The sequence below is a fragment of the Ovis canadensis genome, chromosome 6, assembly GCF_042477335.2.
Source record: "Ovis canadensis isolate MfBH-ARS-UI-01 breed Bighorn chromosome 6, ARS-UI_OviCan_v2, whole genome shotgun sequence".
Lineage (NCBI taxonomy): Eukaryota > Metazoa > Chordata > Mammalia > Artiodactyla > Bovidae > Ovis > Ovis canadensis.
The window spans coordinates 131,019,012-131,041,209 of NC_091250.1; the positions used below are offsets into that span (position 1 = coordinate 131,019,012).

The 22,198-nt window shown below is 57.1% G+C and overlaps 1 protein-coding gene across 9 annotated transcripts in view; it reads left to right on the forward strand.

Annotated features, from left to right (window-relative positions):
• Positions 1 to 22,198, forward strand: part of SH3TC1 (SH3 domain and tetratricopeptide repeats 1) — a 64,404-nt gene that overhangs the window by 40,019 nt on the left and 2,187 nt on the right. For 8 of the 9 annotated variants that reach the window (XM_069594830.1, XM_069594832.1, XM_069594827.1 and 5 more), the window contains 8 exons: positions 859 to 1,054; positions 7,748 to 7,884; positions 10,450 to 10,494; positions 12,305 to 13,972; positions 17,007 to 17,187; positions 18,544 to 18,817; positions 19,729 to 19,879; positions 20,816 to 21,012. In XM_069594830.1, the coding sequence (XP_069450931.1) occupies positions 859 to 1,054; positions 7,748 to 7,884; positions 10,450 to 10,494; positions 12,305 to 13,972; positions 17,007 to 17,187; positions 18,544 to 18,817; positions 19,729 to 19,879; positions 20,816 to 21,012 (2,849 nt within the window). The remainder of the gene's footprint in view (positions 1 to 858; positions 1,055 to 7,747; positions 7,885 to 10,449; positions 10,495 to 12,304; positions 13,973 to 17,006; positions 17,188 to 18,543; positions 18,818 to 19,728; positions 19,880 to 20,815; positions 21,013 to 22,198) is intronic. The other variant, XR_011257888.1, reaches the window with a different exon arrangement.

A 22,198-nucleotide genomic window follows, 5' to 3' on the forward strand; every position in this document is an offset into this window, starting at 1 on the left:
CTGCATTCCAGAAGCTTCTGGCTCCCCTCAGTCCTCCCCAAGCCAGAAAAGGTGGCTCGGATGCTCTCCAGCTCCTGAGACGATGAGGAGGCTCAGAGAGGCCCACCGGCTGGCCCAGACTCACGCAGCACCCGGGGGGCCAGGCCAGGGTCCCCAGCTGCTCTGTCTCTGCTGAGGAACCCCCACCCACCAGCACCCCCGAGGCCTCTGCTTTCTTGCCAGGGCCGCGTCAGACCCCTCGGAGGACCCTCAGACCATCGGGGTGGGGCGGGCAGGGGTCTTCTTTGGAAAAAACAGCCTGGCCCGTTTGTGTGTTAGTCATTCAAGCATGTCTGACTCTTTGAGACCCCGTGAACTGCAGCCCACCCGTCCCCTCTGTCCATGGGATTCTCCAGGCAAGAACACTGGAGTGGGTAGCCACGCCCTCCTCCAGGGGGTCTTCCCGACACGGGGCTCGAACCTGGGTCTCCCGCATTGCAGGCGGATTATTTACCATCTGAGCCACCATCAGGCCCACTGTGTCTGATCTGACCCAGACTGACTGGTGTCTGCATGGCCTGTGGACCTGTTAAGTGAACATTTTCAGCTGGGTTTGCCCCGTTGGGCCCTGGGCCAAGTTGATCAACGTCCCCAGGCCTCATGCTCAGGGTGGGGATAAGGCACCACCTCCCAGGACCACGTGGACACCCAGCCCTGCAGTCTCACGACCCTGGCCGGGTGCCTGGTCAGTCCTCAGAAGAGCCGCAAGCTACCTGGCCAGGGACATCAGCGGTGTGCTCGAGGGCTGCCTGTTGGCCCACCCAGGCCCCTCCCGGTCCTGCCTCCCTGCACTGACCATGTGTGGCCTCCTTCCCGCAGCCATAGGCCAGGCCTTGGCCGTAGCGGACTGCCAGGGCTCAGGGCCCGAAGAGATGACCTTCCGAAGCGGCGACCACATCGAGATCCTGGGCGCTCAGGTGCCCGGCCTGCCCTGGTGCCTGGGCCGGCACGCGGCCTCTGGCCAGGTCGGGTTTGTGCGGACAAGCCTCATCAGTGTGCAGGGCCAGGCGTCTGAGTGAGTGGCTGAGGCCCTGCCCCTTCCTCCTCATCATCATCCTCACCTCTGTCCCCGGAGCCTGACTTCCGCTTCCTGTCTGGACCCTCTCCTGCCCTTCCCCCAAGGGCGGCTGGGGCTGCCCCTGAGACATACAGGTGTCCACGTGCACGGGTGTCCCGGGGCTGTGGGGCCAGTGGCACAAAGTTGAGGGCTTGAAACAATGGGCTAGAGGCCAGACGTGAAAATCACGGTGCTGGCAGCGTTCCTGCCCCTCGGGGCCGGGGGGACCCTCCCCGCCTCCCCCAGCTCCTGTGGCTCCAGGCGGCCCTGGGCCTGTGGCCACATCACCCCCCTCTGCCTCTCTGTGTGCTTGGGTTCTGTCTCCTGTTTCTCGTAAGGATAACCCAGGATCATCTCTTCACACCAACATCCTTGACTGGATCCAGTCTGAAAAGGTCTTATTTCCAAATAAGGTTACCTTCTGAGGGTCCAAATAGACATGGATTTGGGAGAAGGGAGGACACTATTTAACCCAGTACACCCTCTACTCCCCTTCATAAAGCCCTTTGAAGCTCTGGATCTGACCTTCAAGCCCTGACCTTCTGAGACCCAGGCCTTGCTGACCCGCATTTCAGGGACCACTGCTCTGACCATCCACTGGCCCCTGGTCTTGTCTGCCATCCCTGGGGGGTGGGCGGGGGGCGGCACCCTTCCTGGCTGTGCTTCCTTCCCCGTGCAAGCCTCCCCACCCCCTCTGGGGAATTCTGAGCCAGGCCTATCCAGTCACCTCCAGGTCCCCACCACCTGGCCCTAGGCAGCACAGAGGAGGAGGGAAGTGACCATTAGAGAGTGGTCAGCAGCATAGGTACATTCTTGGGCTTTTGCTAAGATGTCAGTACCCAGGAGTCAGTGTGTAGAAAAGACCTGTTATTGGTCCAGAAGCTGCCCCTGGGTCCATCACGAGATGTTTGTCCCTAGCGCCCCATTAGCCCTGAAATCCTGTTTCATTCTTATCTGGCGCCTCGGACAAACCTGAGCCTCCAAGACCAAGTCTCGGCTGCCACTCCGCCATCACGACATGTCCTACCAGTCCGCTCTGTTCTCGAACTCAAGGGTCTGTCTGCTCCAGAGCCTCTTCCGCCCGCTCATCAGAAGCAGGTTGAAGCTGGGCTGGGCTCCGATGCTGATGCTAGAAACCAGACCTTAGTTCCCCAAAGCGTGCTGCCCCCAAGGCTCCATCTCAAACTTCACCAGCACCGATGGGCTTTCCACGTGCCCTGGGTGGTGGAACTCCCAGCACAAGACAGTTGCCACCATCTCTGGGGAGACCGCAACGTCAACAGACAGCTGGGCCCCATGTGACTTAGACATGTCCTGAGCTTGCCAAGGGTCTGTGGTGCGATTGCTGTGGGTCTGAGCTGGCCTGTTGCCCTCCCTTCACCCGGAAGGTTGATGGGGCCCAGTGCCATTGATCCTATTCACAACCAGAGAAGCGCCGACAACCTCTCTCATTTACTCACAAGTACTTTCTAAACGTCTCTCCTATGCCAGATCTGGGTCTTTCACCTTTTGTTTAATGAACATTCTGGTGGCTATTCTTCATTTCTTTTATTTTGCCGTAATTTGGGCTTAAGGAAAAGTTGTGAAAAGAGGGTAAAATTCCTCTGTGTCCTTCACCCAGTTTGCCCAGATGTTAACATGTTATGACGCCTACTTTCTCCTGTTGTTTTTTTACTTCATTTTTTTTTTTCTTCTAAATTCTTTGGGAGTCAGTTGCAAACACGATGTTCCTTTACCCCTAAATAATGCAGTGTGTTTCCTGAAACCAGGACATCGCTTGCATGCGCACAGCACAACTGTCAAAATCAGGAAACTAACACTGATAGAATTGTTTTCCACAGATCTTAGATCCGGAGGGTTGTTGTTGAATTATGACGCCGGGGTTCTTGGCCCCCGGAGGAGAAGAATTCAATCCGGGGCCAGAGACGAGGCTTGATGGCTCAGAGCTTTAGTGTAACAAAGTTTTATTAAAGTATAAAGGAGATAGAGAAAGCTTCTGACATAGGCATCAGAAGGGGGCAGACAGAGTACCCCCTGCTAGTCTTCAGCTGGATGTTATATAGTTATCAGCAGTCTGTTAATGAAAGAAAGGAATGTCTCAAAACTTAGAATGGCACCAGGCCCCTCACCCACAGGATGTATTTTGGGATAATTTTGGCTCCAAATGGTTCATCTTGGGCCATAAAAGGATTAACTTGAATCTTGAAGAAGGGCAGAGCACCATACAAATAGTGTCATTTACATAGATTAGAGGAACAATATCAGAGTATAACATACTGGTTTATCAAGTAGGTTCTGAGCCCAAAAGGCAGATCCAACTTGAAGACAGAGTTTGGGGTAAATGCATAGGACATTAGCATCAGTTCAGTTCAGTCGCTCAGTCATGTCTGACTCTTTGCAACCCCATGAATCACAGCACCAGGCCTCCTTGTTCATCACCATCTCCCGGAGTTCACTCAGACTCACGTCCATCGAGTCTGTGATGCCATCCAGCCATCTCATCCTCAGTCGTCCCCTTCTCCTCCTGCCCCCAATCCCTCCCAGCATCAGAGTCTTTTCCAATGAGTCAACTCTTTGCATGAGATGGCCAAAGTACTGGAGTTTCAGCTTTAGCATCATTCCTTCCAAAGAAATCCCAGGGCCGATCTCCTTCAGAATGGACTAGTTGGATCTCCTTGCAGTCCAAGGGACTCTCAAGAGTCTTCTCCAACACCACAGTTCAAAAGCATCAATTCTTCGACGCTCAGCCTTCTTCACAGTCCAACTCTCACACCCATACATGACCACAGGAAAAACCATAGCCTTGACTAGACAGACCTTAGTCAGCAAAGTAATGTCTCTGCTTTTGAATATACTGTCTAGGTTAGTCATAACTTTTCTTCCAAGGAGTAAGCGTCTTTTAATTTCATGGCTGCAATCACCATCTGCAGTGATTTTGGAGCCCCCAAAAAATAAAGTCTGACACTGTTTCCACTGTTTCCCCATCTATTTCCCATGAAGTGATGAGACCAGATGCCATGAACTTCGTTTTCTGAATGTTGAGCTTTAAGCCAACTTTTTCGCTCTCCTCTTTCACTTTTATTAGGAGGCTTTTTAGCTCCTCACTTTCTGCCATAAGGGTGGTGTCATCTGCATATCTGAGGTTATTGATATTTCTCCCAGCAATCTTGATTCCAGCTTGTGTTTCTTCCAGTCCAGCGTTTCTCATGATGTACTCTGCATAGAAGTTAAATAAGCAGGGTGACAATATACAGCCTTGACGTACTCCTTTTCCTATTTGGAACCAGTCTGTTGTTCCATGTCCAGTTCTAACTGTTGCTTCCTGACCTGCATACAGATTTCTCAAGAGGCAGGTCAGGTGGTCTGGTATTCCCATCTCTTTCAGAACTTTCCACAGTTTATTGTGATCCACACAGTCAAAGGCTTTGGCATAGTCAACAAAGCAGAAATATATGTTTTTGTGGAACTGTCTTGCTTTTTCCATGATCCAGCGGATGTTGGCAATTTGATCTCTGGTTCCTCTGCCTTTTCTAAAACCAGCTTGAACATCAGGGAGTTCACGGTTCACGTATTGCTGAAGCCTGGCTTGGAGAATTTTGAGCATTACTTTACTAGCATGTGAGATGAGTGCAATTGTGCGGTAGTTTGAGCATTCTTTGGCATTGCCTTTCTTTGGGATTGGAATGAAAACTGACCTTTTCCAGTCCTGTGGCCACTGCTGAGTGTTCCAAATTTGCTGGCATATTGAGTGCAGCACTTTCACAGCATCATCTTTCAGGATTTGAAAGAGCTCAACTGGAATTCCATCACCTCCACTAGCTTTGTTCATACTGATGCTTTCTAAGGCCCACTTGACTTCACATTCCAGGGTGTCTGGCTCTAGACGAGTGATCACATCATCATGATTATCTGGGTCGTGAAGATTTTTTTTGTACAGTTCTTCCGTGTATTCCTGCCACCTCTTCTTAATATCTTCTGCTTCTGTTAGGTCCAGACCATTTCTATCCTTTATTGAGCCCATCTTTGCATGAAATGTTCCCTTGGTATCTCTAATTTTCTTAAAGAGATCTTTAGTCTTTCCCATTCTGTTGTTTTCCTCTATTTCTTTGCATTGATCACTGAAGAAGGCTTTCTTATCTCTTCTTGCTATTCTTTGGAACTCTGCATTCAGATGCTTATATCTTTCCTTTTCTCCTGGCTTTTCGCCTCTCTTCTTTTCACAGCTATTTGTAAGACCTCCCCAGACAGCCATTTTGCTTTTTTGCATTTCTTTTCCATGGGGATGGTCTTGATCCCTGTCTCCTGTACAATATCACGAACCTCATTCCGTAGTTTATCAGGCACTCTATCTATCAGATCTAGTCCCTTAAATCTATTTCTCACTTCCACTGTATAATCATAAGGGGTTTGATTTAGGTCATACCTGAATGGTCTAGCGATTTTTCCTACTTTCTTCAATTTGAGTCTGAATTTGGCAATAAGAAGTTCATGATCTGAGCCACAGTCAGCTCCTGGTCTTGTTTTTGTTGGCTGTATAGAGCTTCTCCATCTTTGGCTGCAAAGAATATAATCAATCTGATTTCAATGTTGACCATCTGGTGATGTCCATGTGTAGAGTCTTCTCTTGTGTCGTTGGAAGAGGGTGTTTGCTATGACCAGTGCATTTTCTTGGCAAAACTCTATTAGTCTTTGCCCTGCTTCATTCCGTATTCCAAGGCCAAATTTGCCTGTTACTCCAGGTGTTTCTTGACTTCCTACTTTTGCATTCCAGTCCCCTATAATGAAAAGGACATCTTTTTGGGGTGTTTGTTCTAAAAGGTCTTGTAGGTCTTCATAAAACCTTCAACTTCAGCTTCTTCAGCGTTACTGGTTGGGGCATAGACTTGGATAACTGTGATATTGAATGGTTTGCCTTGGAGACGAACAGAGATCATTCTGTCGTTTTTGAGATTGCATCCAAATACTGCATTTCAGACTCTTTTGTTGACCACGATGGCTACTCCATTTCTTCTGAGGGATTCCTGCCCTCAGTAGTAGATATAATGGTCATCTGAGTTAAATTCACCCATTCCAGTCCATTTTAGTTCGCTGATTCCTAGAATGTTGACGTTCACTCTTGCCATCTCTTGTTTGACCACTTCCAATTTGCCTTGATTCATGGACCTGACATTCCAGGTTCCTATACAATATTGCTCTTTACAGCATCAGACCTTGCTTCTATCACCAGTCACATCCACAGCTGGGTATTGTTTTTGCTTTGGCTCCATCCCTTCATTCTTTCTGGAGTTATTTCTCCTCTGATCTCCAGTAGCATATTGGGCACCTACTGACCTGGGGAGTTCCTCTTTCAGTATCCTATCATTTTGCCTTTTCCTACTGTTCATAGGGTTCTCAAGGCAAGAATACTGAAGTGGCTTGCCATTCCCTTCTCCAGTGGACCACATTCTGTCAGACCTCTCCACCATGACCTGCCCGTCTTGGGTTGCCCTGCAGGCATGACTTGGTTTCATTGAGTTAGACAAGGCTGTGGTCCTAGTGTGATTAGATTGACTAGTTTTCTGTGATTATGGTTTCAGTGTGTCTGCCCTCTGATGCCCTCTTGCAATGCCTACCATCTTACTTGGGTTTCTCTTACCTTGGACGTGGGGTATCTCTTCACGGCTGCTCCAGCAAAGCACAGCCGCTGCTCCTTACCTTTGACAGGGGGTATTGCTTAAGATAAACATTTCCATAAGAAAAAGGCATTGATTGGTTACCTTCAGATGAAACCAGGTGTCATGGCAACACAGAATTTTAAGAGAAACCTCCTTTTAAATTTGTACAGAGAAGGAAAAATATCGCTACTTTGTTTCCTCCTGCCGCTTAAGGGAGATAAAAATGTCTGACACTTGCAGGCTATTTCCTCCATTTGGAGACCCCTGGCCTTCCTGCCTGTTACCCTCTCAGATCCTGCTATTTTTCCCAGTGATCCTCGCTTTAGCCAAAGAAAATTCCAGACCCCATATTATCACCTGTCTGTCTCTTGAGTCTCATCTCTTTGATCTGAGACAGTCCCTTGGTCTCTTTGTCCTTTAGGACACTGACTTTTTGGAGGAATACAGGCTTATTATGTCCAACGTGTCATAATCTACCCTAAGGGTTTCTTTAACTTCCCATAATAGCTCCCTCTTAAGTTTCGAAGTACATTTGAAAGTTTCATATTTTGCTGCTAATTTGGTTCTATAAGCAGAAGTTTCCTCCCCCCATTTCCTCCCTCCCTTTGTTCCTTCCTGTTTTTCCTCTCCTGACTTTTCTGAGTACACGTGTGCTCTGTACCCGTGTTGTGTAAGGAGTTCTGAGAGATTGCAGTGTGGAGGGATTGAGTCTGCCTGCAGCTGCCATGGCCTGTCTCACAGGGGAAGGGGCATTTAAGGTGGGGTTTTGAAGGCTGCTCAGGAGCGCCTCTTCCAGAAACTGTGATCAGCAGTGTCTGTCACAGCCTTTCCTCTCCTGGGTGTCTGCCTCTGGCCCGAGCAAGCATCCTGGAGGGCGGGATCTATTTTGTTTTATCTTCAGGTCTTCATCACTGGGCAGGGCTTGTCTGCCAAGCGCGGGAGGGAAAAGGGTCTTCATACGAACTGTGTGATCTAACATGCAGTTTATTTTCTCCAGCTTTTTGGAAAACGTGATTTTTCTCAGTGAAGAAGAAAGGTCTTTCTTCAGCCGTGAAGGACGCTTTTCTGAGGAGGAGGCCAGGCAGCTGCTGAGAAGGACGCTCAGCACGAATGTCTGCATGGTGTACAGCCTGGGTAGGTGGGGGGACATGGGGGTGCTCCTCCCGCCCCTCAGGATGGCCCCGAGGACCTCTCAGGACCTGCAGCTGGCTGCACCTTGTCTGTTTAATCACTCAGTCATGACTCTGTGACCCCGTGGACTGCAGCCCGCCAGCCCCTCTGTCCATGGGATTCTCCAGGCAAGAACACTGGAGGGCCGCCACACCCTCCTCCAGGGGATCTTCCCTACCCGGGCATGGAACTTGGGTCTCTGGCACTGCAGGCAGCTTCTTCACCGTCTGAGCCACAGGGAAGTGCACTACTGCCTATGATTCAGAACAGTGTTCTTAGGGCAGATTCCCGGAAAGGCCACGAGGATGCAGAGCTTGCCCCCGGCTGACACCCCTCAGCCCTGTTCTGTCCGCTCTGCTCTGTGAGGCTGGACTGTCCACTCTGCAGAGTGCGGCACAGCTCTGGCTTCGTCCACGTTCGCGGCGGCAGCCCCACCCTGCTGCCCTTAAGGAATCTTCCACCTCCTCCATCGTTCACAGTATTGAATGCCAGCCCCTGGGCACTTACAGGTGGCCAGATGCTGGCACTGCCTTCAGGACAGGTAGGGGGTGACAGGAGAGACAGAAAGAAGGAGCAGGGTAAGGGGCTGGGAGATGCAAGGAAGTGGGGCCTGAGCCTCCCAGCTGCCCCGGGGACGGGTCTCAGCTGAGCCGCTTCTCCACTGCCTCTAGGCACCAGCCTAAGACTGCCTGCTCCGCTGGGGCTGGGGAAGCAAGGGGGCCTAGGACTGTGTTACGAACAGTAGAGAGAGGAGGCGAGTCGGCAGCCACAGCTGGAGGTCATGGGCAGAGGGGACGGTGTGGGACAGGCCTACCCGCCACTCCCCGGGCTCTGGGGATGCAACGTTTCAGCTCATCTGTTCCTCCTGCGGGAGGAAATAAATGCGCACATTTGGACGCATCCCCACAGATATGTGTACATGTGCGCATGCATACTCACATAAGTACACACAGACACACCCAAACACACGCCTACACACGTGTATGTGTCCGTGTGTACACGCTCATGTGAACACACGTGCACTCACACATATAGCCACACACACATGTACACACACACGTGAGCATATGTTCACGCGTGTCTTTCCTGCTTGCCTCCTGACACATGTTATAAGAATTTTCTCACCAATGTTCAGTTTAAACTGATGGATTTCTCTTCCTTTGTTGTTCAGTTGCTGAGTCGTGTCTGACTCTCTGCGACCCCATGGACAGCAGCACGCCAGGCTCCCCTGTCCTTAACTATCACCCTGAATTTGCACAAACTCATGTCCATTGAGTTGGTGATGCCATCCAACCATCTTATCCTCTGTCGTCCCCCTCTCCTCCTGCCTTCAGTCTTTCCAGCATCAGGGTCTTTTCCAATGAGTCGGCTCTTCACGTCAAGTGGCCAAAGTATTGGAGTCTCAGCTTCAACATAAGTCCTTCCAATGAATAGTCAGGGTTGATTTTCTTTAGGATTGACTAGTTTGATCTCCTTGCTGTCCAAGGGACTCTCAAGCATTTTCTCCAGCACCACAGTTCAAAAGCATTAATTCTTTGGCACTCAGCCTTCTTTACGCTCCAGCTCTCACATCTGTACATGACTACTGGAAAAACCATCGCTTTGCCTAGATCAATCTTTGTCGGCAAACGAATGTCTCTGCTTCTAATATGCTGTCTAGGTTGGCACTGCTTTCCTTTCGAGGAGCAAGCGTCTTTTATTTCATGGCTGCAGTCACCATCTGCAGTGATTTTGGAGCCCAAGACAATAAAGTCCGTCACTGTTTCCGCTTTTTCCCGTTCTATTTGCCACAAACTATTTGGACTGGAGGCTATGATCTTCATTTTTTGAATGCTGAGTTCTAAGTCAGCTTTTTCACTCTCCTCTTTCACCCTCATCAAGCGGCTCTTTAGTTCCTCTTCGCTTTCTGCCATTAGAGTGGTACTATCTGCGTATCTGAGGTTGCTGATATTTCCGGCCATCTTGATTCCAGCTTGTGAGTCACCCAGCCCAGCGTTTCGCATGACTCACTCCGCATACAAGTCAAATGAGAACTGAGGCCTCGGCAGATCAGCCCTCAGCTGGCCTGGCCCACGGTTTCTTCCCTGCTTAGGGAGCCATGGGGGGGCCTCGCTTGCTGCGGTGGGGTCCTCTCTGCTGGATGCCGCACGGCTGACAGCACTGCACACTCCCCTGTCTCTATGCAGCGCCTTCTCTCACCTGGTCTCCATGGCAGCCAGGAGGTGGGGCCGAGGCGTGGCAGAGCGCAGGTGGTAGGGGGAGGGGGTGCAAGTCCAGCTCTGCTGCCCAGCCCCGGGGCGAGGGCGGCCGGAGGAGGCCGCCTCGTGGCGGGGGTGGAGCCCTGAAGGGGCGGGGGTGCATCCTGGAAGACATGGCTTCTTGGCTGACGCCGCCCGCCTCGGGCCGGACCGTGCCCCCGCTCAGCGCTGGCGTCAGGGGCGTTACCGTCCTAGAGCTGCCCCCCGACTCGGCCCCAACCCGGAGGGCACTGGTCCCAGAGTGATGCCAGCCTTCTCTCTGACTTTTCAGACACGTCAGAAGAAGCTGAGACGCAGCAGCAGCAGGAGGAAGAAGGTGCGTCCTTCCCACAGGGCCTGGGAGCCCTTGGGGCATGGGGCTGGGCCTCGGGGTGGAGCGGGCCGCAGAGCTCACTCCTCTGTGGGGAAGGGCTGGTGACATGCAGTCTGGCCTTGGGGGGAGGTTGGGTGAAGCGGAGGTGAGGCTCCCCCCCGCACTGTCCCCATTGTAGGTGGGGTGACCTCTCCACTGCCTGGCCCATAGCCTGGCCCCCTGCACTGTCCCCAGCAAAGAAGCACATCCCCGCCATTGCCTGAAAGTGAAAAAGTCGCTCAGCCATGTCCGGCTCTTTGCGACCCCATGGACTATAGAGTCCATGGGATTCTCCAGACCAGATTACTGGAGTGGGGAACCTTTCCCTTCTCCAGGGGATCTTCTGAACCCAGGGATCGAACCCAGGCCTCCCGCACTGCAGGTGGATTCTGAGCCTTAAGGGATGGGCTTATGCCTGACTCTGGGTTTCTTTCTTTCTTTCTTTTTTGGCTGCACCAGGTTTTAGTTGCGGCTTGCAAACTCTTAGTTGGGGCATGTGGGAGCTCGTTCCCTGACCAGGGAGCGAACCCAGGCCCTCTGTATTTGGAATGCCGAGACTTAGCCACTGGACCACCAGGAAGTCCCTGGTTTTCTTTCATTTAACCCAAAGTAGCTGACTTTCCCCATGTGCTGCTTGGAGGAGTGCAGTGGATGGAGAGGGCGTTACTGTGGAGCCTTACGTTGGAAAAATCCCTGCTCTTTCCCATGCCTGCATCTCCACCACAGCAGAGGGTCTGCTTCAGCGACAGCCTGGGGACGCACGAGCCGAGGACCCTTTGAGATTTCCTGGGAATGGGATCCACCCACACGCAAATACAGAAGGGCCCTTGGAAGGAGGGCCGGAAGCAGTCCCTGGGTCCCAGGGCTGTCCCGGGGCCCTCCCCACTCCCGGATTTCTGCAGGCTGCCTTCGGGAGGACCTCAGCTGTCAGGGGCAGGGTAACAGGGATAATGCAGGAAGACGCCCCGGGGAGACCACGCGCCTCCACTGGACGGGGCATTTTTTAGCCAATCAAGTACACAGTCGAGTTGTACGTTTGCTGCTCAACCGGATTTAAATTTTTTTTTTTAATTCCTAGTAATAGCTTTGAACACACTTTTTACAAGCGAACTTGAAACAGAAGAGTCTTTACCTCCCGCTTCTTTCCTTCCAAATTCCCCTTCAAAGCCCATGTTTTCCCAACAGGAAACGTAGCTTGTTTGCTCCTCAAGCCTGGACATGCCTCGGTGCTGGGTCCATCCAAGGCCAACAGGCCCTCAGCAGGCAAGGCAGCAGTGGGCAGCTCTTGTCCCCAGACTCTTCAGCAGTTGTTTTTAACCCTTTAGTAACCAGATTCCCAAACCAGCCCAGATGAGAGGGACTCTGGGGTCTGGGAGCCGTTCCCAGTGTTTCCCCTCAGAGGGGCCTCCGTGCTGGGGCCGGGCAGGTGGACGAAGACTCCACTGTCAGTTCTGAGGGCGCTTTGGAGCTCACGCTGGTCAGTAGCTCTGGTTGGCCACAGCTTGATGTCTTGGGGGTTCCTGCACGCGGCCGAGAGGAGAGGACTACTGTGAGGCACGTTAGTTGGTAGAAGCTTGGCTAACCTCCTCCATGTCCTCCCGGAAAGTCACCCCTATAGCCCTGCAGTGTGCCCAGCAGTCCACGGCACCTCAGATGCCCAGGGCAGCCTTATGGAGGAGGCGACAGGGACGTTGCCGCCAGGGGAGGGATGCCCCCGGGCCTGCCTGGACTCAGATCCCACTCTCACCCATCCGGGCATTTTGGTCATTTGCAGAAATGTCCCCGCCTTGCCTGAACCCAGAGCCACAGGAGATCCTGCAGATGGTGAAGAATGTTCTAGAACAATGCAAGTCCTGTCAGGGCTGTCCCAAGGAACCAGGGTCCCCTGGTGTCCACGGGGCATCCAGTGGTGCGGGACTGCCGGACACTGAGGAGCCCTCCTTCTGCCTGGATGTAGGAGATGACTGGGCTGACCCGGAGGCCCTGGGCTCGCAGCTGCTGTTCCTGGACGCACCCGGGTTCCAGGCCGGTTTCCAGGGCCTGTACGACCTCTCCCCGCCTGCGCTGAGCGGCGTGTTCGGTGGCTTCAACGACGAGGAGGAGCTGGTCAGGCGGCTGGCCGAGGCCCGCGGGGTGGCCAAAAAAGCTGGGCTGCCCATGGCCCTGGCCAGGCTCTGCTTCCTGCTGGGACGGCTGTGCATGCGGCAGCTGAAGCTGTCCCAGGCCCGCGTGTACTTCGAGGAAGCCCTGGGGGTGCTCGGGGGCCGCTTCGGGGACCTGGTTCTGGTGGCGGCCGTGTACACCAGCCTGGCCTCAGTCCACCTGCGGCAGAAGAGCAAGGAGAAGTGCGCACAGGTGGTGCCCAAGGCCTTGGCCCTGCTCCTGGGGACGCCCAGCCACGGCGGCAGCTCCGAGGCTGACTCCGGCCTCCTGACCCTGGCCCTGCGGAGGGCCATTGGCGGCTGCAGCCCTCAGGCCGAGGCCCGGGCCTGCTTCTTGTTGGCCAAGCACCATGCCCGCCTCAAGCAGCCGGAGGAGGCCCTGCCCTTCCTGGAGAGGCTGCTACTGCTGCTACCCGGGGCGGCAGGGACCCCGGGCGCCTCCTGGCCCATGGACTGCTACCTGCTGCTGGCGGGCATCTACAGCCAAAGGTGCCTGCCACACCTGGCGCTGAGCTGCATCAGGGTGGCCTCGCTGCGGGCACAGGGCTCGCTGCGCAGCGCACTCCGGAGCGCGGCCCTGGTCCTGCAGAACAGCCCGCGGCTCCCCATCCTGCCCGCCCAGCTGGCTCACTACCTCCGGCGGGCGCTGGCCTCCCCGGCCTCCAGCTCCGGGCGGGCCCTACATGGCCCCATCTACGCCAGCCTGGCCCAGCTGTACAGCCAGCACGGGTGGCAGGGCAGGGCCATCGCCTTCATGGTGCAGGCCGTGGAGACAGACGCCCGGCTGGGTGGCCGCACCGTCGTGGACCACCTGGTGGCCCTGGCCTGGCTGCACGTCCTTCACAGGCAGAGCCTGGCAGCCCTGGGCATCCTGGAGTCCCTCCTGGAGGCAGCGGTGGCCACCCCGGACCAGGAGGGCCTGATCGCCAACATGACGGCCGTCGCCCTGAAGAGGACCGGCAGGACCCGGCGGGCGGCCGAGGGCTACTACCGCGCCCTGAGGGTGGCCCGGCGCCTGGGCCGCCCGCGGAATGAGGCGGTGGTCCTGGCCAACTTCGGGGCCCTGTGTCTGCAGACTGGTGCCGGCGGGCTGGCCCAGCACTACCTCCTGGAGGCTGTGAAGCTCTTCTCGCGGCTGCCTGGCAGGGAGGGTGGCCCGGACTTCACCCGGGTGCTGCTACGGCTGGGGGACCTGTGCACCCGCAGGGCGCTCGCCCGGCAGGCCAGGTGCTACTACGAGTGGGCCTTTCTGGTTGCCGTGGAGATGGACCACTGGGAGAGTAAGTGTCGGGCGGGAGGGCTGCCTGGGAAGCAAGGGCTCCTGGCATTTCTGTTCAGAGCGTCCTGGGGGTTGCAAATCAGAGGCAAGTGGTTGCTTCTCCACCGAGAATGCCGAGTGGTGGGAACCAGCAGGTGTTTTGAGGTGCCCCATGCTGGGCCAGATGTCCCCATGGCAACCAGCTCATCCTGGGTTGCCTGGGACCATCCTGCTTTCTGCACTGAAAGTCCCGAGGCTGGGAATCCTGGCAGTCTCGGGCAGACAGGCAGGGGGTGACCCCAGACGCAGCCCAGGCCAGGCAGGGGGGCAGCCAAGCCAAAGCGGCCACGTGGGCCTGGCATACTGGGTGCTTTGCTGGCGCTGTATCCTTAGTGTCTCCCAACAGCCGGGCACTCCAGACACCTCCCTGGCCCAGAGCTTGCGGGGCAGCTGCTTCATCCAAAGGCAGCTGCTGCGAGTGGCAGGCTCTGGGCCGGGTCTACCAGCAAACACGCCCAAGTGGCCCTCACAGGGGCTGCGGCCAAGCCACAGGAAACTGATGCTCGGGCCACGAGAGCCACAGAAGCAGGTGCTCAGCTTGGTGGTGGGGCGGCTCCAGGCCCCAGCTGGGAGGGGGCCAGCTGTTTAGTCTGAGACCTGAGGGATGAGAAGAATTTAGCCAAGTACGGGAGGGGGCCTGGCAGGAGGCACAGCAGCCTGTGCAAAGGCCCTGGGGTGAGTGACTGGGCCCTGCAGGGCGGTGCCAAGTTTGGAGTGAGTGGCTCAGGTGATGGGTGGTGGGAGCTCAGGTGGGAAGCTAGGCAGGGGCCCAAGACCCCAGGCTGTGGTTTGGCATTTTCCTGAGAGCACTGGGGCGCTACTGAGGGATGTAGGATCTGTTCAGTGAGGCTGGAAGGGGAATCCCCTGGACCTCCAGGAGGAGCCAGGAGCTGGGTCCCCCAACCTGCCCTGCAGCCTTGGTCAGGTGCAGGCGGTGGTCACCAAGGGCACATGGCCCCCTGGTGGCTGCTCAGAAACCTTCTGTGATGCCCCCACACCCCCAACTCAGGCACTGGGGGACTCAGACTTGGGAGTGCAAAGCTGGGGGACCCAGGAGGTCCTCAGGGGGCCTGCCCCTCCGCCGTATGGAACGGGGAGGGGACTGAGGGCAGTGCTGACCCCCAGGGTCACCCATCCTTGCGCTGGCTCCGTTTTCAGTCCATTTCACTACTTTGTGTCTTTCTAGGGCTCATTTCACTTAGATCATCTCATTTGCTGACGCACAGTCGCTCACAGCTTCCCCCTTTTCCCCCGTGAGATCCGTGGTGATGTCCCATCTATCCCTCCTGATCTTAGTCATCTTCGGCTCCCTCCTTTTTTTCTTGGTCAGTCTGGCTAAAATTTTGTCACTTTTGTTAACCTATTCCAAGAACTGTGATTTGGTTTCATTGTTATTTATTTTTCTATTCTCTATTATTTTATCATCTCCTCTTCAACTTTGATTTTTCCTTTCTTTTGCTTGCCTTGGATCGAGTTAACTTTTTCTAGTTTCTTAAGGGCGAACTTTAGGTTTTTGATTTGAAATTTTTATTCTTTTTTGGTTGTTTATCTTTTAAAATACTTAGCTATTTGAGCCAATCTTAGTTGCAACATACAAAATCTTAGTTGCAGCATGCAGAATTTAGATCCCTGACCAAGGGCTGAACCCAGGTCCCCTGCGTTGGGAGTGCAGAGTCTTAACCCCTGGACCACTAGGGCAGTCCCCAGTTTCCGTCTTGGACCCACTGGTGATTTGGTGGTGGTGGTTTAGCTGCTCAGTCATGTCTGATTCTTGCGACCGACCCCATGAACTGTAGTCCGCCAGGCTCCTCTGTCCATGGGATTCTCCAGGCAAGAATACTGGAGTGGGTTGCCATTTCCTTTTCCAGGGGATCCTTCCAACCCAGGAATCAAAGCTGGGTCTCTGCGTTGCCGGTAGATTGTTTACCGACTGAGCTATAAGGGAAGCCCAGTGATTTAGGAGCGCGCTCTCCATTTCTACAGATACGCGAATGTTCCAAACTCCTTAGTGCTACTGATCTCTGATTCTGTTCATTGCTCCTGGAAGCTATGCCTCCTGTGGTTTTGGCCCTTTATGTTTATGGAGGACGGTTCTGAGAGGCAGCCTCCAGTCTGTCCTGGAGAACGTCCATGGGCGCGTGGAGGACGCCGCGTTCTGCTGCTGCTGGGCGTGTGCTCTGCGCTCTGTTAGGCCTGGTTGGTTCGCGGTGTCATTCACGTCTTCTCGTGGCTTGTTCACGGCCGGGTCATTCTCAGTGGCGCAAGTTCCCAGTTGTTTCCATCCCTCTGGCTTTAGAACAGGCGAGTAAGGCTGTGGGCTCGGAGCCCGGCTTCACGAAGGAGCGTTGGCTGTGGGATGCGGGAGCCGGACTTGAATCCCGTCTCCACTGCGTGCCCTTTGCTCCAGTGTTGGACTCAGCTGGCCGGTCTGCCTCGTGGGGATGCTGGTGGTCCACTTGGTGGGAGCTTAGCCCCCGTTCAGGCTCCCCTGGCATCTCAGTCGGTAAAGGACCTGCCTGCCAGTGCAGGGGGCCTGGATTTGAGCCCTGGGGCAGGAAGACCCCCTGGAGGAGGAAGTGGCACCCACTCCAGTGTTCTTGCCGGCGAATCCCATGGACGGAGGAGCCTGGTGACCTACAGTCCACGGGGCTGCAGAGTCAGACACGACTGAGCAGCTGAGCATGCTTGCACGCAGCCCCTCTGTCTGGGAGGAGCTTTGTGAAGCAGAAACATGTCCCAGTCCATCAGGGGAGCCCAGTTGGGACCGCCCAGCCTGGGAGTTCTCCAGTGACCAGCACTGTCCCTCAAGCGTCTGTGACGTGCCCTGCCTGGCCCCGTCCCGGCTGCTGGCCGGCTGTGTGACCTCGAGCCAGACACCCAGCCTGTCCCCACGTGGAGTGACCCCAGCTCACAGAGGCGGGCGCGCCACAGGGGCCGCGGGCCCTGGAAGGCCACTGCAGTGCCTGACAGGGCCTCTCCCTTCCGTCTCCCGCCAGGCCAGCTGCTCGCCGTCCAGCGGCTCTGTCACTTCTACAGCGCGGTTGTGCCCAACGAGGCCCGGTGTGTCGTCTACCACGAGTTCCAGCTCTCGCTGGCCCGCAGGGCGAACGACAAGGTGCTGGAGGGGCAGCTCCTGGAGGCCATAAGCCAGCTCTACCTGTCCCTGGGCACCGAGCGGTGAGGGCCGGCCCCGGGGCAGGGAGGGTGCGGACGCCATTCCAGGACATCCCCCTGTCCTTAGTGGCAGTTGGGCACTGAGCCAGCAAGCTCTGTCTTGTCCCCAATGGCAGGGGTGAAGCATGTGTTTCTGAGTCATCCTCCCTTCCGTGGTAGCTTCTAGAAGCTGGCCCCAGCCTGCCCTGAGTGTTTTCTCGCTGGCCACGTAGTCTGGTCCTTGTTTGTCCCTTCACATGTGAGGACAGCGACCGTGTGAGCCTGGAGGGTCCTAGTCCACAGGGGACAGTGACTGTCCCGCTTGCTTCCCCAGAGCAGGGTTTCGGGGTCACCTGTGAAGTCCACCCAGAGCGTCCTGCCCGGGAGTGGGGAACAGATAGCTGGACCACACAGCTCGCAGGCTGGCAGAGTCTCATAACACCCCATCCAGTGTGGGGGCTCCTTGAGAGCAGAGAAGGGGCTGGATTCCCTGGGACTCAGGAGGGATGCCTCTCACCTTGGGGGCCTCAGTTTCACAGCAGGACCAATGGGCCCACAGCCTTGATCAAGGCTCCTCAGAGTGGGGTCCCAGGGTCAGCAGGTCCACCTCCCCTGGGCGCTGGTGGGAGGTGTGCATTCCTAGGCTTCCCAGGGGGCTCAGTGCTAAAGAACCTACTTGCCAATGCAGGAGATGCGAGAGACTCAGGTTTGATCCCTGGGTCGGGAAGGTCCCCTGAGAAGGGCATGGCAGCCCACTCCAGTATTCTTGCCTGGAGAATCCCGTGGAGAGGGGAGCCTGGTGGGCTACAGTCCGTGGGGTCACAGAGAGTCACTCTTGCCTGGGGAATCCCGTGGACAGGGGAGCCTGGCCGGCTACAGTCCATGGGGGCTGCAAAGAGCCGGACGCAACTGAGCACACACGCGTGGCAGGCCTCAGCCCGGACCTCCTGAGCCAGCAGCTCCAGGAGCCAGGCCCTGCCATCTGTGTCTGACCAGCACCCTGGGTGGTTCTGACGCTCCGTCCGTGTCAGAACCCTTGGCCTGGATGGGCTCTACGTTTCTGCCCAGGGGCCACGACCCCTGCTGTGTCTGGAGGTGACGTGGGCCTGTGTGTGTGCAGCGGGGGCAGAGATGAACCGCTCGCTCCTTAAGGCCCCAGGACTGTCTGCTTCCCTCCCTAAGGCCTCCTCACCTTTGCTGGATGAGGGCCGTGTGTTGCCCTGGTCTCCCATCAGCCTGGATGCGCAGGCTCTGGGCCTGGCCCCCCGACGCCCCAGGTCCAAGGTGGCCAGACGGGCCCCCAGAGAGAACCTGGTCCCCTCCACGCAGCGGGGCGGCCCGGGAGGCCGGCTCTGAGCACCCACCTCTATCTAACCCCAGGGCCTACAGGTCCGCCCTGGAGTACACCAAGCGCAGCCTGGGGGTTTTCATCGACCTGCTGAAGAAGGACAAGGAGGCACACGCCTGGCTGCAGGCGGGGAAGATCTACTACGCGCTGCGGCAGAGCGAGCTGGTGGACCTGTACATCCAGGCTGCGCAGAACGCCGCCCTGTACACGGGGGACCCCGGCCTGGGGCTGCAGCTCTTCGAGGAGGCCGGAGACATCTTCTTCAACGGGGCCTGGGATCGCGAGAAAGCAGTGTCCTTCTACCGGGTGAGCACCGCCCCGTCCCGTGGGTCCAGGCGAGTGGGCTTCAGGGGCAACCCTCCTGGGGGGCAGGACCTCCCCACCTCGCGCACAGGCTCAGCTTCCGGGTGGTTTGGTCAGAGACCATCCCAACCCCCAGCCCCAGCCTGGGCAGAACAGAGCAAGAAACGCCTGTCGGAGGACACGCCTCCCAGAGATCCACACAACCCTGGGAGGCAGGGCCTGCCCGCATTCCACAGAGGAGGAAACCGGCTCAGAGAGGCTCAGGGGCAGGTCCAAGGGCACACAGTGCATCAGATGGAGGGCCGCCGGGACCAGGGCTCTGCATGTGCCTCCCGGGGAGGGCGGCGTCTCCGCCTCTGTCTGACCAGCTTGCATGAGGCTGGGCCCCAGGGTACAGATAAAAGTAGCCTCTTTGGTGCACAGGGGGTGTTGGACCCTCTGGTCAGGCTCCCTGCACCGAGGAGGAGCAAGGCTGGTCTAAGGGCGTGCGGTGTAGCTTGACGGGCCAGGCTCACACCCCTTGCTCACGCCCCAGGGGCCCGGGGATGGCATGCTGCTGAGAACTGATGGTGTGGTGTGGAGGGAGGGTTTCCCAGGTGGCGTTAGCGGTACCGCACCCGCCTCCTAGTGCCAGGCAGGAGATGCAGGAGACGCGGGTTCAGTCCCTGGGCCAGGAAGATCCCCTGGAGGAGGGCGTGGCAACCCCCTCCAGTATTCCTGCCGGAGAATCCCATGGACAGAGGACCCTGGCGGGCTGCAGTACAGGGAGTCACAAGAGTCAGACACGCCTGAAGCGACCTGGCACGAGAAGCTCCAGGGGGCTCACGGGGGCAGAGCCAGGGGCCCTCAGGAGGGCATGGGCCTGACTGCCTGTTGCGGGATGAGGAGGCCTGACCTGCCCTCTGTCCCCTCAGGACCGGGCGCTGCCCCTGGCGGTGTCCACGGGGAGCCGGGAGGCCGAGCTGCGGCTCTGCAACAAGCTGTCAGCGCTGCTGGCTGAGATGGAGACGCCCCAGGAGGGCCTGGAGTTCGCCCACACGGCCCTGGCGCTCAGCCTCACCCTGGGTGAGCCCCGCATCCCACCCCAAGGGCCCCCCACCCCTGAGGTCTAGGCAGGGCCTCAGTCCCCCAGGCCCGCAGGCTCCTCTCTCTCGCCCCGGGCCAGGCTGCTGAGACGGGCGGCAGAGAACCTGTCCCATCCCGCCTGAACATCATCAGCTCTTTGCCCTCCACCCTGCGCCCCCCTTGCTGGCCAGGGAGCCGGCCGGGGCACCCTGCACTGCGGACATTCCGGGACACGCCAGGCAGGGCCGCCTGGTGCCTTTCTGCCCGCTATGCCCTCCGGTCCTCCCCTCCCCACTGGCCCATGGGCCCCGCTGCTCTCTGCCGGCGAAACCCCGTCCTCCTCTCCGGGGCCTGTCCCTCCATGCCCGGCTCTTCTAGGCCGTCTGTTTTCCCTGAGGCGAGGAGTCCGACCGGGCCGAGCACACAGTAGGTGTGCCCCTGGGGGGGGCCTTCAGGCCCTGCAGAGTTCACCCTAGAAGGGGGAGGATTTTGCAGGCAGCCTCATCTGGTGACTCCCTGCCGAGGACGGGGTGGAGGGCAGCTGAGGATACAGCAGGGAGGCCAAAGGTCATGTCTGCAGAGGCACAAACTGCCGGGCTTCTGGGTTCTCCCAGTCAGAACAGTAAGCGAAGCTCCCTGTGCAGGGGCCTCTGTGCAGGCCTGGGCTGGCGGGTGTCCTGCTCCACGACTTTGCCTCAGCCCAGAGGTGCCAGGAGAGCAGGCATCACTAGGTGCCCCTTAAAGACGGGAAGAGGAGGGCATGGCAGCCCACTCCAGTCTCCTTGCCTGGAGGGTCCCATGGACAGAGGAGCCTGGTGGGTCCCTGGTGCTGCCAAGTCGGACCTGACTGAGGCAGCTTAGCACGGGACGTCGGTCTGGGCTGGGAGGGGACGGGCTGGGGCTGTGAGATGGCATCCGCCCCCTCGGCATCCCCAGGGGACCGGCTGAACCAGCGGGTGGCCTGTCACCGGCTGGCCGCCCTGCACCACCGGCTGGGCCACAGCGAGCTGGCGGAGCACTTCTACCTCAAGGCGCTGTCACTCTGCACCTCACCGCTGGAGTTCGACGAGGAGCCCCTGTACTACGTGAAGGTGTACCTGACGCTTGGCGACATCATCTTCTACGACCTCAAGGTTGAGAGGGGTGCAGGCAGGGCCGGGTGCGGGGCGTGGGGGCCGTCGCCCGGCGCTGGGCGTGAGGGAGGCATTGCGGTCCTCTTCCTCAAGTCCCGGGGCTCTCCCCGGAGCTCTGGGCCCCCCTGTGAGCTGCAGGCGAGGCCAGTAGACACCGTCCTTGCTTCCAGGCAGGTCAGGCCTTGCCCTCAAGAGCTCAGGGTCAGCCGGGGAAGCTGCCACTGGGTAAAGGGCGAAATGAGTGTAGTTGGGTGGCAGGGGTGGGGGAGCTTCTGGATGGGGTGACTGCAAAGCTGTGTCTTGACTGCCCAGCAGAAGTGAACCACAAAAAATGTAGGAGGTGGATAAAGACATTTCTGGGGTGGGGGAAAGTGAGAGAGCGAGAAAGTGAAAGTCACTCAGTGGTGTCCGACTCTGTGACCCCGTGGACTATACAGTCCATGGAATTCTCCCGGCCAGAATACTGGAGTGGGTAGCCTTTCCCTTCTCCAGGGGATCCTCCCAACCCAGGGATCAAACCCAGGTCTCCTGCCTTGCAGGCGGCTTCTTTACCAGCTGAGCCACCAGGGGGAAGTGTTACCATTATTCCCAGAGACCCGTGTTGCAAGGCGGGCCTCCCAGGCGGTGCCAGCGGTAAAGAACCCACCTGCCAGTGCAGGAGACAATAGAGATGAGGGTTGATCCCTGGGTTGGGCAGATCCCCTGGAGGAGGGCATGGCAACCCACTCTGGTATTCTTGCCTGGAGGGTCCTCACGGACAGAGCCGCCCGGTGGGCTTACAGCCCATGGGGTTGCCACTAACACTTTCATTTTCAGGTTGCAAGGTACAGCCCACACCCTGACACCTCCTCCAGGAAGCCTGCCAGTCTGTGCAGAGCTCTTCCTTTCTTCCTTCCCGGAATCCTCATATCACCTGGATTGGGGGAGAGGGCGTGTCCTCTTTATCATCTCGCTGCACAGAGAGGGAAACTGGGGCTTGGGTGGGGCGTGACTTGCCCCAGGTTTTACGGCAGGGACACCCAGCACCCTGGCTGAGCCCCTCCCTGTCGGGGCTGGAGCGGTGGGAGCTGGGGCCACTTTTCCGTTCGTCTGTGAACCCTGCAGTGGATGAGACAAGGGCTTGGGGGGGGGGGTCTCTTCTATTGTCCCTTCCCCCCTCCCCCGTCCCCATACAGGCAGACATCAC